The sequence below is a fragment of the Coloeus monedula genome, assembly GCF_965178545.1.
Source record: "Coloeus monedula genome assembly, chromosome: 2".
NCBI lineage: Eukaryota > Metazoa > Chordata > Aves > Passeriformes > Corvidae > Coloeus > Coloeus monedula.
The window spans coordinates 43,754,681-43,768,182 of NC_138782.1; the positions used below are offsets into that span (position 1 = coordinate 43,754,681).

Below are 13,502 nucleotides of genomic sequence, written 5' to 3' on the forward strand. Positions count from 1 at the left end.
CAATATCTGGAGCAAGTATTTTTAGATACTTAAAGTCCATCTTTGCAACACAGCATTTTTGTTATCTTTCAGATGGATGGTGATGCTGTGATCCACATAGCTGTCTAGTACTGGAACATGTAATGCCTGGAGAACTTAAAGCTTGCTTTGTTCTATTATGATGACTTTAAAATTTCCTCAGATAGTATATGGTGCCAGATACCAGGAGGTAATCCTGCCTCTTGCAAAGCTTTTAAAAGGGAATGCCAGGGGGAGTTAAAGAGCTAAACATTATTACCTCCCTAGGTAACATTCTGTTTCTTGAAAAAAATAATGGAAGACGCTTTCCTTTTGTGCAGGGTTTTTTGTTTTGGTTTGGTTTGGTTTTTTTGGTTGTTGATTATTTTTTTCTCTTACAAATGCAAAATGAAGGAGCTGCCAACATCAGCCATACAAAAGTTTGCTTTAATATTAGCAATTTAAACATTAGATTAGATTAGACTTTGGCTCCTGAAGTCATATAATTGCATATATTATATGTAGCTTGGTTGCTTATAGCTATGGAAAACATGCTGTTCAGTGTGGGCTATCTTAAAGCAAGATCTTGTGCTGAGCGCTAAATTTCCTTTGCTCTTGGAATTAGAGCTTGTTAATTTTAGAGGTGCTTTGGGTATAGGTACATGAGCCTCTACTGTGCTTTTGACTACAGGATACATCCCATGCTTCAGGGTAGAAGGGAAAGTTAATGGTGTCTTGCACTACACGTACCAACCTTGCTATTCCTATTAATTGAACTAAGTGATCTTCAATCTTCCTTCTCTGTGTTCTTCACTTTCTGATAGAAGCGAAAAAATCTGCATCTTCTTTCTCTCATGCTCTGTAATCTTCTCTACAGAAGGCAAATGAGCCTAGGATTACAGGTATCTTGTGTATGCAAGGAGCAGGAATTGAAGAAGAGAGTACTGGGAGGACAACTTGGAAAAATACACCATGAGGAAAAAGTCCTCAGTGATGTTTTTCTTTCTGCAGTTTATTCTTATCTGGTGCTCCAACACAGTTGCCTTGAGAGCAGATTAAGCACAGCGTTGTTACAGAGTAATTTTACTTTGAAGCAAAATTTATTTTGCAGCCTTCAGTTAGTCATTTGGGGCCAAGGCATTACTTGGGGTAGATACCAGGCATTACTCAAGTAAAATTCTGCAGTTTCTTCACTTTCTTGAGTAGCATCAGTTCATACCTTCTTTGAAACATGACATTATATTTGCCTTCTCTGTGTTTTTCTCAAGATCATTAGTCCCATCGTTGTGTAAGGGAGTATTGTTGCCTGGAGTGTTGTTTTTCAGGCTAGTGATACCGTGTCTGAAACAGATTCATCTGCAAAGTTAAAACCAATACTAACTTTTCTTTGGACTGAAATTGATGGAAGCTGTTTTAAACTCATTTATTTCAGAAAGCTCAGAGTAATGGGCCTGAAAAACAAGAAAAAGAGGGAGTCATTCAGAATTTCAAACGAACTCTCTCAAAAAAAGAAAAAAAAGAGAAAAAGAGACGCGAGAAAGAGGCATTGCGACAAGCATCAGATAAAGATGATAGACTTCTTCATGGGGATGATATGTAAGTGGTTTAAACTTACTTTTAAAAATTAAATGATAGTTGTTTTCAAGTGCATTAGGAAAAGAAAAAACATGACTTGCAAGCACATGCTGACTCAGCTTTCCCATGCTTTGCAGTATTGGAAATTATAATAAAGTTAGGGGTGTAATGTAAAGTTTCTTTAATGCCTTTCCCCCTGCCCCCATCTTGAAGAGGTATAAGACCTCTTGTTTTCTTTGAAAACTAGCAACTAGCAGTCCTTAAATTGGTTGTTTATTTCAGGTGAGCATGGGTATATGAACAGCATTAACCTTAGCAAAAGTGAGATGCATGTAGAAACCATCTTACAATAACTTAAATGAGCTTCTGTGTCTGCGAATCCTACTGCCCTTTTATCCTTTGTGAAGTAATGAGGATATATGTATTCTAAGGTCTTAATGACATTCTTTTTATTTAAACTAACTTGGCAGTGAGAATTTTCGCCTTGCAGCTGAGGTTTACAAAGATATGCCTGAGACCAGCTTCACTCGCACAATATCCAATCCTGAGGTGGTTATGAAACGGCGGCGACAGCAAAAACTAGAGAAGAGAATGCAGGAATTTCGCAGTTCTGATGGCAGACCAGACTCAGGTACTTTTAGTTCTTCTGGTTAAGTTATAAACAGTAAACATTTTACTGCGAGAATTTTCTTACGGCCAGCAACTCCTGTAAATTTGACTTTTGTTTTTTCCAACATTTTTTGCACATGGCTAGTTTATCTGTGGTGTAAGAATTCCACAGGAGGGTGTTCCATAATGAGTGTGAGGCAAAGCTTTCAGTGGAGGGTAGACTGATGAGAGTGAGTATGCTCGTTGAGCTTGCTAACAGTGCTAAACTGGGAAAAAAGGAAGGATGGACTTGGACTGGCAAACGGAGGAAGCTGCTGAAATAACTGGCATTCATTGTACTAAGAACAAGCTGAGTGTCCTGAAAGAGAAAATTCAGTCAGTGTCATAAATAAAGGATGTAAAGGACTGATTGTTCTGCATAAAGGATTCTGGTAGATCTTGTGAATAACAATGATTAAGTATTTCTCATTCATGGGGTGGGGATATAACAATAGTGATTGTATAAACACCATTAGAAAAGAACAAGTGAAGCAGTGTTAGAACTGATAAAATCTTAAATGATGTATTCTGTTCATGGAAGAGTAGTGAAGAAAGAGAGGTGTAGAAAACATTGTCTAGAGGGAAGTCTTAAATGGGCTTGTTAAAGAGAGGGGAAATTCTTGAAGATCAGCACAAACTTCCTGTCGGGATAGGAAAGGTCTGTTCTTCAACCAGTCATTGCCACTGTTTCATTTTAACTTAATGTAATACTAAGCATAGTGAAACACTGGGAAAAAAGACTTCATTAGATAAATTATGGAAATATCACTGGAGATTTTTTACCAATGGCAGAGATAAATCTATTTTGGGGATATTATGTAATTTTTCTTGTATTAGTAGAGTAATGGAATTATTTCTGAAGAGATATTCTGTTAGAAATAAAATAAATTACTTCAAGTCTCTTTTTATTCTCTGGTTGCATTGTTAATTCAATTTTGTTTCCAAGGTGGGACGCTGAGAATTTATGCAGACAGTTTAAAACCAAATATACCATACAAGACAATCCTGCTGTCCACTACAGATACTGCAGACTTTGCAGTTGTTGAAGCACTGGAAAAATATGGTCTGGAAAAAGAAAATCCCAAGGATTATTGTATTGCTCGTGTAAGTTACTAAAAGACAATCTTCTCATATTTCATATTTGGTTGGTTTTTGTTTCTAGCAGTAGCTTCTAAACTAAATAGAATGACTTGATTAGTTCCATGACTAACTTTTTTTTTCCTCCCCTAAATCTAACAGCCTCAGGAATTGTGAAGTGACATGTCAGGTTTTTTGTTTTTAAAACTTCAATCTTGCAATCATACTAAATTACTGCTTTCTATATAGAAAAACATTGATACTGAAAATGGTGTATTTCTTCATTTGGCACTGTGGCTTTATACCACTAAGTGTGCTGATGATTCACAGATGTATAAACTAATAGTTCATCCTGTGGATACCTAAATTTGTGTACAAAGCTATTTCCCTGAACTAAGAGTGTCCACTCAGAAGTGGAAGTGCTGAGGTGAGCTCCATTGTAAAGGGTGTATGTTGTGTACTGTTTCCTCAAATCTTGCAGTGGTAGCTGACCCTCATTACAAATTAGAAAAGATTGAAGTAACCCTCTTCTTTTCAGAATTTAATTGTTTTAGGAGCTCTAAATGAATTGCATAGAATTGTTGTTTCTTAGAGGTGTGGCTTTAATCAAAAAGTCCCATGGGCAGTACTGATAAACGATTACAAACTTCTGACCATGTTGTGTTCTCAGGGAGAACAGTGAGGCTTGAAAATATTGATCCTTGTTTGAGTCTAGTGTTTGATTACATTTTTGACTGTAACTTATCTAATAAACTTGCATTTTTTGCTCCTTAAAATGTAGAAAAAATGGGGAAAAAGTTTCTCATGATATTGTATTCGTTTGAGAGAATCATAGGGTACAGCAGAGGCATTGAGGCTGAATTTGGAAGATAGTTTTATTCAGTCTGTTTAGTTCAGACTTATTATGAAGTATTACGAAATCTTTGAATATTAGGGAATTTATTAGGGACTGATTGCACCTTTACCTAGGAAACTGTTGCTAGTTACTCTTTTTGTAGTGGTGGTCCCTCTTGCTTCCTATTTTCTGATCTTGTGTGGGGATGTTTAATGTAGAAAATAGTCTGGCGAATGTTGCTTTGATCTTGGGAAAAGTTATTGAAGTCTTTGCTGCAAAAGAAATTGTTTTATGTTAGTTTTTTGGGAAGCACTTCTGGAACATATTTTGTATTTTCCGAGTAAGACATCTTCATACAGTCAGTTTCTGAACTGATATAAATTATGTGCTTATGTTTACATTTGGTATACATGAGTGGTCTTCACTGACTAATAGCAGATCAGTTTTTATAACTCTTAAGTGTAGCAGACCTTATTTGCTGACAGTAAGTTGTTGTAGTCGGCTAAAATTTGCTTGGCCATCCTCTGCTGATACAGTGCTTGGCTTTTAATATGATAGTTCTTCTTTTTTTAATAAAGTTGAGTATTTTAAATCTAGATTTTAAAATTGCTTTTTTGCCAGATATTTTATGAAGTTGCTTTCCTTGCTTGAAATATTAAAATAGCCGATAATTAACCTGATGTGTCTTTAATCACTGTTCTCTTTTTTTGGAAACTCGCAAATGCACCACTAAATTGGTTCAATGGCACACTCCTTTATATTGAAGTCTCATAGCTGTTCTCTGGCCCTCGTGTATGCCTTTTGCCCCTGTTCTTCTGACACTTCAGGGTATTCTGTGTAAGACAGATCCTGCACACGTTCCTATTCTTTACATTTTGTTGAGTTCAGCTATTATCAGTGGAACATATAACTTCAGTTTCTTACTGGTTGGGATTTTGAAACATTTTGTTCTCTTTGAGTCCAGGTGAGTGTCATCTTTGAAGATTTAAGCAGTTGAATTTACTTAACTATTAAGATGAATTTTAAGTTACAGGACAAAACATTTATAAGGCTGTGTAAGTACCTGTAATAAAGATGACTCCTGAAGTTTCAGCTGAAAGATAAACATTGTAAGACCTTTTCATAACATTTCTGACAACTTTTATTGTAAATGGCACTTTCCTATTGGTTATTTGCTTTCATACATTGGTTTGCAGTGTATCGGGCTGTACCCTTATGCCGACTTCTAAAGTGCTCTTCTGTGTAAGCAAGTACACACCAGTTTGTTCCAATGTGTGTTTTGTTTGCTTCAGTTTGCTTGATTTGAGTTTCCCTGAATAATATGGGGTTCACTGCACATCTCTGAAGATGTCAAATTAATTAGACAATCTTCCAAGCTACCTGTGCATATTCACTTGGGGCATTAGACTTCAGGCATGCAGCAAACCAGTTAACTCTTGAAAGCAGAATCTTGATTAGACTTCTGTTTTTAGAATGCATTTATTTTTTACTTGAGGGTAAGGCATTAATAACTTTTTTGTAATGTCAAGCAAAAATACGCATTTCATGGTGAGTAGTTTTATTGGTGAATAGTTTTTTTAAGAAATAGTTGTTACAGACATAAGGCATTAAGTATTTTAGCAAGATCCATTGCAGGGGTTTTGTGGGTTTTTTTGTGTTGTCGCTGTTGTTGTTTTGTTAGGCTTTTTTTGGTTTGTTTTAGTAGGGGGATGTGCAAAGCCTGTGTTCCCAGTTTGTAAGGAAGATTGTAGATTAATTAATTACAATTAGCAGATGTACTCAAATATACAGTAGATATGAGGGTTTTTACTTAAAAAACATTAAAATGACAGAAGAGCTTGTTGAAGACCTGTTACGGCATGGGGTTTTTCTCGTGTGAGACTTTTACTATGGACGGATCTGATCGCTTGATCTATATATATTACTTATCAGAGGGGGCTTAATACTCCCTTACTTGTTTATTCCAACAAATGCTTTGGAACTTAAGTCTGAAGTTGCTATGGTCTTCATTTAAATTTTCTTAGCTTATATTTTCTGCATGTTTCTCTGCATTTTAAATTAATAAATATAGAATGGAATGACTTTATGATAATTTATATATACTTAAGAGTACACTCGTGATGAAGCAGAGTGTATTTTGTCTAATTCTCGGTTTTGTGTTTGGTTCAGTTTATAGACTGCTTCCAAAACTTGTGATATTAGGCTGGTTTCACCCATCTCTGTTGCAGAAATCAGTGAAATGTCTGTGCTTGATCTCAGCAGCCTGTATAGATGAAAATTCACAAAAGCATATTTTAGTGCATCTCTTTTGAAAAACTCAAGCAAATCTCTACCCATAAGCCAAAACCCAGGCATTACATAGACTTGTTACCATGCTTTTCCATTATTCTGCAATGTAGGAATTTCAGTTTTGTGGGTGGCACTGAGGCAGCATTTGCCTAAACCAGAGATGTTTTCTAAAATGGCATCATAACAATTAGAAGCCTCCTGGCCTGCAGGAGCTCACATGCGTGGTGTTTTGTATCTTCCTACAGGTTAGGTCACAGACTTTTTAAAGTGAGGTATGTCTGAGTTACCAGCTCATGCTTCCTAAGAGATGAAGGGAATGGTGACTGGCAGGGAGGATGAGGGGGGCAGTGCTTGTCTAGTTCACCATTGCTGCCCTTAAACCCAGCGCCGAGTACCAGTGCTTATCCAAGTTCCATGGTAGAAGTAGTATCAGGTTCAAATAGCACCTGTGCATTTGTATCTCCTCTGTTCCTCTGGCTTCACTGCATTTGGTTTTTCTTTGGTTTCCTTCCCAGTTCAGTATTGGTCAGCTTCTGGTATGCATGTATTTCTTGCATTGTAACTGGTTACCTTCTGTGTCAAGGGCTTTGGAATTTTGAGATTGTTACTTGTTGAATATAGCTTTAAACACAGTGTTACCCTAATTATCCTGTAGGTATAATTGATTTTAAAATCTGAGATGTGAAATTGAGTGGCTTGGCAAGATAAGATTTGACTGTAGATGTGTTTCTGTTTCCCTCTGGTTTATACAATTTAATGTTTTCCTTCTTTTATAGTATTTTGTCTATTTGAAAATCTAATTAAAGATAATTTAATTAGTCCTATGTTTAGCCCAGTTTTGCATAGAAAATGGTTTAGGGATTACATACTTTTGATCCTAAATGTACTTGTTTCCTGCTTGGAAGAAGATGAAAGGATGTTTGAGGTGGATCTGTGGGAACTTGGTTAACACAGAAAAGGGTGTGGAAAGGAGGGAACAAATGAGAGTGGAAAGTCTCTAGAGGGCTGCAGCATAGAAGGATGCTGTAGCCAATGGCTGCATCACTTCAGAAGGTCTTATCTTGGTCGTAGTTCAGAGATGGAAATAATTTGGAGTAGTTTGTTTAAAATAGAACTGTCTATGAATTTAAATAACATTGTTAGGATTACCAATGTGGGAGTACAATGTATTTTATTTTATTTTTTGATTCAGCTTTGAAAGATCTGTCTTTAATAACTGTAATACTGCCTGTCATTGTTACTTGTTCTTGATTGCTGCGGGGAGCAGTATTGCATGAAATTACAGGCTGTGTCTCCTTTAAGATCAGATTTCATGAATCAAGGTTTCCCCCTTCCTCTGCCTTGTGAGGATATAGCTGTAAAAGGTAGGAACAGTCTGTAGTTCTGTTCCAAAAGGGTTTTGTTTCTTCCTCAGAGCTAGGCAGCATGAAGCAATTGTTTGAAATACTCCAGTTGTGCCCTTAGTCCCTTCTGTAGACCAGGTAAATTTTGGGTAAGACAAAGATGCAGGAGGTATGACAGTCTTTGTCAGCTTCTTGTGTCTTTTCTAAAGATACAGATATGTTGTGTTAGCAGAATGGCATTAGCAAAATGAAAGGCTGATTCCAGTGTGTGAAATAATAATGGAAAGTTCAGTTTTGGTTTTTGACTATCATCTCCACAGATTTTTTTTTTTCTTTTTTTGTCTTAGCTGATGAGAAATTGGAATGATTTTTTTTTTTACTGAAAGATGATCTTGTCTACTTTAAGCATAACTTGATTTTCTTTGCTTTTTAGACTTATTTGGTGTTCTGGGAAGTATGATTTAACCTGCAGCAAGAGGCAAGAGAGGAGAATTAGAAAATCTTGGAAAACAAAATGCATTCCAAGTTACTGAATTCTTTGGCCTTATCTCTTGTTATAAACAACTTGTGCAAAGAAAGTAATCAGAGGATATAACCCTGAATGTTCTAATTGTCCACTAATGGCTCTGAAAACTGATTAATTCTTTTTTAGGTCGTGCTGCCTCCTGGTGCTCAGCACTCTGATGATAAAGGTGCTAAAGAAACTATTCTTGATGATGATGAGTGTCCACTGCAGATATTCAGGGAGTGGCCTAGTGATAAAGGTATGTCCAAAAACCTTTAAGGTATTTTTGTGCCTTGGGTTGTAAGCCATGTTGTGGATCCTCTGTAAAGGAAGAAATTCTAACATATATTCCAGCGTGTTTTGGTTTTGGGCACTTAAAATACTAGGGAGTATTAGAGTTATTTACTGTTTCATTATACACTGTTTGTAGTATTACATAATTAGGTAGTAGAAAGGTTTTGCATTTTATCCTAAAGTTTCTAAATTATTCACTATACTGAAAAATTGAAGAAGTGACAGGAATTTAGTAAGCTGAAAGTAATCCTATGGGACACTTGCAGATTAACAGATGTTGGTTGTGTTTATTCAATGGCAGTGTGACTCAAACGATGTATAATGCTGTGTTTTAGGAGTACTGGTCTTCCAGTTGAAAAGGCGGCCTCCTGATTATGTCCCAAAGAAAACCAGGAAGATAACTGATGGAAAACCATTAAAGGGGAAGGAAAGAGTTGACGGGTCTGGCTATGGCTCTTGTCTTCCTCCTGAGAAACTACCATACCTGGTAGAATTAAGCCCAGGTAAGAATTCTGGTTATTTAATATTCTAAATTGCATTATTATATAGTCATTTGGATTTTTCAAAAATAAGACTTTCTTTGTAAGCACAAGGAAGTTGATATGGCAGGAAGTCTGTGCCACATGATTTGTTTTTCTGATGTCAGATTCTGAATTGGAGCTAACTAAAAGTAGAGCTGTGTATTGCTGTAATATCAAAATCTTAGCAGCAAATGTTTGGAGTGAAAAAAGGGGAGAAATTATTAACTAACCTTAAATCTGATTTGCTTTGCATTCACAAGTACACTGTAGCATATCTGGTATTTGACAGTGCCATACATGGAAAAACCACATTTTTGAACATGATAAGAACATGAATTTTTAAATCAAACTTAGATGTTAAGCATTTTTCAGCCTATATGGAACTTTCAAATCACTGGCAAGGCTGAGTTTTATTTTGTCATATTTGGAACTCTCTGGGCTTTGTGGTAATTTGCAATTAATTTTATGATCTAGGGCAGCCAGGAGGGATTGATTGTGTATAGCACAACTACTGATAAAACATACACAACTTATGCTCTTAATATCTATCGTCCTTATGTTTATAGATTTGGATAAGGACTTCCATTTTTGGTGATTGAGTTATATGCATCTCTTTTTCCTATTAAGTGTAACTTGAATACGCTCAGATATTCAAGTAAATGTTACTGTTTGAAGTCTGCTGGTGTTCCTTTTGGGAAGCAAGGTTGGCAATTGGTGCTGAAACCTTTGCTTGATCAGAACTTCAAAAAAAAGGTTAAATTTATGGTCAAAGAGTGTGGGGGTTTTGTTTGTTTATTTTAAATCCAGATGAAATTATCAGTACACAGAATATATGAAATGTATTATCATGTTCTACAGGTTAAGGTTTGGTTTGCATGTTAATATTTTGGATTCTTTAGTAGTACTGTTGATTTCTTTTCTTGTTCTCTTACTCTTTGTGGGATGTAGTGCTTAGTATTAAAATGTTGTGCTCTGGCAGGGGCGAGAGACGCCCATTAACGGAGAGAGTAAACCCAGTCTGAAGTGCCGCAGGTGTCAGCGCTGTGTGCTGAGCTTCACACATTGCCTGTGGGACTGACCTATTGTTCGTGTTTTTCTTCTAACAGCTTGTTGTCACTTCTCTAAACAATAAGGATTGTTTCATTCAGTAGCTTTGTAGTACTGATGTCTTTATATTCTACACAGTTTCTAAAATTGAAAGAGTTAATAAGCTTCATCCTTACAAATTGAATAGGTGTTGTCTGGCTACGGTTTCACCCTTTCCTGTCTTTTCTTTTCTTGCCCTCCTCCGCATGTTCTGCATGGTATCTGTTCTGCTGGTGCTGCCTTCACCTGGGTCCTCTGCATGTGTTTCTAACCCCAGGGAGAAGGAATCACTTTGCCTACTACAACTATCACGCTTACGAAGGTAACGCTGTATTTGATACTGTTCTCTCATTAGTCACTAAAAACTTCTCCGACTGTAAATCTTGTGTTTCTTTATGACAAATGAAGGACTATCTTATTTGTCTTAAGGGTTTTTTTCCAAGGGACTGCTTCTGTGAAGTAGTTATCTGTTTTGTCAGCTGCCATGTAATTATTTGATCTGCGAAAAAATATCAAATAAATCGTGAATGTACTGTTACCCAAAGAGTTCAACCTTGGAGCTATGGTTAACAGCTAAATTTCAGAGGGTGGTGTACAAGCAGTGTTGTAGTAGAACTAAAAAGTTCTTTGATCCATCTGTTTGCAGAATTCATAGTTAAAACATGTATTGGGTAAATGGCATGGAACTTAACTGTGCTTTTCAGTGTTTGACTGTATTGATGCAGTGGATGAAATCTGTGATGACTTTTATGTGAAATAGTGTTTGGACCCCTGGGAAAATGACCTCAGTTTCTACTCCCTGGTATTCCATGGTGTCCTTTGGTATTTCTGCTGCCTGGTTTGTGGTATTGTCTAACATTAGTGGTGTATGTCAAAGATTTAGCACTTCAGACAGTAGAGACTTGTTCAGTTTTTTCTGTAGTGTTTGAAATTGATAGCCTAATGTACAAATTGTTATGGATCTTTAATTCTTCTTAGAGTGTAGAGTAATGTGCAGATGTGTTCTGGTTTGACCAAATAGACAAGAATACAAAGCCATTTTCTTTTCACTGTGAAATGTGTACCAAAATATTTTTTTCTTTTCTTACATTTTTTTCTTGTTTCCTCACTTTATTTCCTGGACTGCTATAGAAGAACTGCATGTGGTTTTCAGTGTTGCTCATCCTTTCCTTTATGATTATGGAGTGATTTATGATTGTGGAGTACCATACTGGGGTTTAAAGAACTGTATTCAAACTTGCATCCAGTGCTCAGTTGTGTGAATTGAATTCAGACTTCCATTTCCATTAACATTGTTATTCTAGAGAGCAGAAAGTTTTCATTGAGTGTGCTGAACTAAAAAGCATGGATGGGCTCTGCAGGAACACTTGACCATTAACTAGGAAGATTGAAATTTGGTTACATGTCACTGGAAAAAAAAATAGTTTTTTAAATCTTTATCTCAGTGTGTGAAAAAGAGGTCTTCATACTCTGGAGTTAGAATGTATCTTTGGAAAAAAAATCACTTTAGGATACTTGAATTTATTACAGAAGTAACTCCAGTAGAAATGTCCTCCTGTCAAAACAGTGGCCGTTTATGTTTTTGCAGGAGGACGTAGCAGACTCACTTTCATGCCCTGTGCAATTGCACAAATTTAGGAAGTTTGCTAGTGAAGTATGTCCAGTTTTTCCACTTCTCCACAGCTGCTGATGTTGCTGTTTGTACGACTGTTTCATTGACTGAAGATTAGATTCTGTATGGTAGAGGATGCATTTCAGTAGCTTGTGGCTGTAAATGTGGCAGTCAGCAATTGTCTCTGTACTCATGTCACGTGAATGAACCATTAAACTGACATGAATCTGAAAGTAATAGAAATAGACTGGATAGACTGAAGTGACATTCAGCAGCACTTTGAATAGCTGATTCTGTCTGTATTATCTATGAATATGGCTTTTGATGACTTCAGGGATGTTAATAACTTCAGTTGTTCAATCATAATATTTAAAGGCTAAGAAAAATGGCAAACCCCCATTTTTTTAGATGTGAGCCTCAGATCCTACAAGCCTGAAATTAAAATTACAATGCATAAATAAAAAATAAAAAGGCAAACCCATAAGGCTTTTTCCCTGCTTCAGCACAAAAAAGAGCAACCTTGAGCTGTAGAACAGATAGCAGTGGGAGATGTGGAGGACATGTAGCTATAACAACTTGGAAAGAGGAATTGCAGGAGGCTGGAGAAGTTGGAAAGCCTTAGCCAGGGTGTTTCCCTGGCAAACCTTCTTTCTGGGAACAGAACTGCAGTATGGCATGTGTAACACTTTTGCACATTACCTTTGTTGTCTGTTACAATTAAAAAAGTTTACTATCGGCTCTTTCTGCTGGCAGTACACATCTCGTCTGAACTTTAATAGTAGAATTATCTCCTGAATTCAGCATGGTATTTCAGATCTGCCCAACCATCTCCTAAGCTTATTAGTTTTTAAACTCTTAGTAGTCAGCCACTTGTACAGGAAATGTGCTTTGCAAATGTAAATTTAACTAATTTTGACTCAATAGGTAAAGTCCATTGTGTGGCCGTTTTTGTTAAACTTTGGGCTTATTTGTTTCCTCTGAGCTGATCTTCATCATTTGGTTCAATCTGGTGCTAAGTCAATACTATTTCCCAGCATTGTTTCAAGCATTGGACTAGTGAAATCAATTGAAGTTATTATTTTCAAAGTGGTGTATGATTCACCTTTTAGTGGTGAACTAACACATTCAAAACATATATGAAGGGTGGCCTGTCTTGGTTTTTTCTAGTGTTTAAAAAATACACATTTGTGTTGCAAACCACTGACTTGATGTGCTTATGGTGACTATTCACTCCTGTTCACTACAGAGTTTTTTATAACATTACTGTTTGAAGTGTGAATGGTGACTCTTAAGTGCATAAACCAAGTAATGAAATCTGTTTGTATTGTGTCCTTTGCTAAGATCAGCCTTCATGAACTGTCATGGCTTGGGGAGTAGGGCCTTTGCCCCAGGTATGGCAGAACGGGTATCCTGCTGTAGTGAGTTATAAGGAAGACATTCCAAATACCATTTAGGTGAGGTTCCAGCTGTTGAAAAACAGGAAATACGGTTGTCCTGGGGTGACTGTTGTGATACTGTGTTCTCTATTGTTTACACTGTAGTATAGTACAACCTTCCTTCCCTCCTGCATCCCTCCCTTAGATCAAAAAGGCCTTTCATTCTTCTTAGGATTTGTTGTAATTATCTTCAAGATTAAGATACCTTTTTCTGTAGAAATTGGCTTTTATTGCTGATGAGTATAAAAAATAACCCAAATAACTTTGAGTAACTCCTTAAAATT

General features: G+C 36.6%; 1 protein-coding gene across 16 annotated transcripts in view; it reads left to right on the forward strand.

Annotated features, from left to right (window-relative positions):
• Positions 1 to 13,502, forward strand: part of AFDN (afadin, adherens junction formation factor) — a 119,409-nt gene that overhangs the window by 35,852 nt on the left and 70,055 nt on the right. For all 16 annotated transcript variants that reach the window (XR_014227366.1, XM_082303153.1, XM_082303143.1 and 13 more), the window contains exons 4-8: positions 1,430 to 1,593; positions 2,043 to 2,203; positions 3,167 to 3,324; positions 8,417 to 8,528; positions 8,899 to 9,066. Coding sequence is in view for 15 of the 16 variants with exons in the window: in XM_082303153.1 (XP_082159279.1) it covers positions 1,430 to 1,593; positions 2,043 to 2,203; positions 3,167 to 3,324; positions 8,417 to 8,528; positions 8,899 to 9,066 (763 nt within the window). In the remaining variant the exon portion in view is untranslated. The remainder of the gene's footprint in view (positions 1 to 1,429; positions 1,594 to 2,042; positions 2,204 to 3,166; positions 3,325 to 8,416; positions 8,529 to 8,898; positions 9,067 to 13,502) is intronic.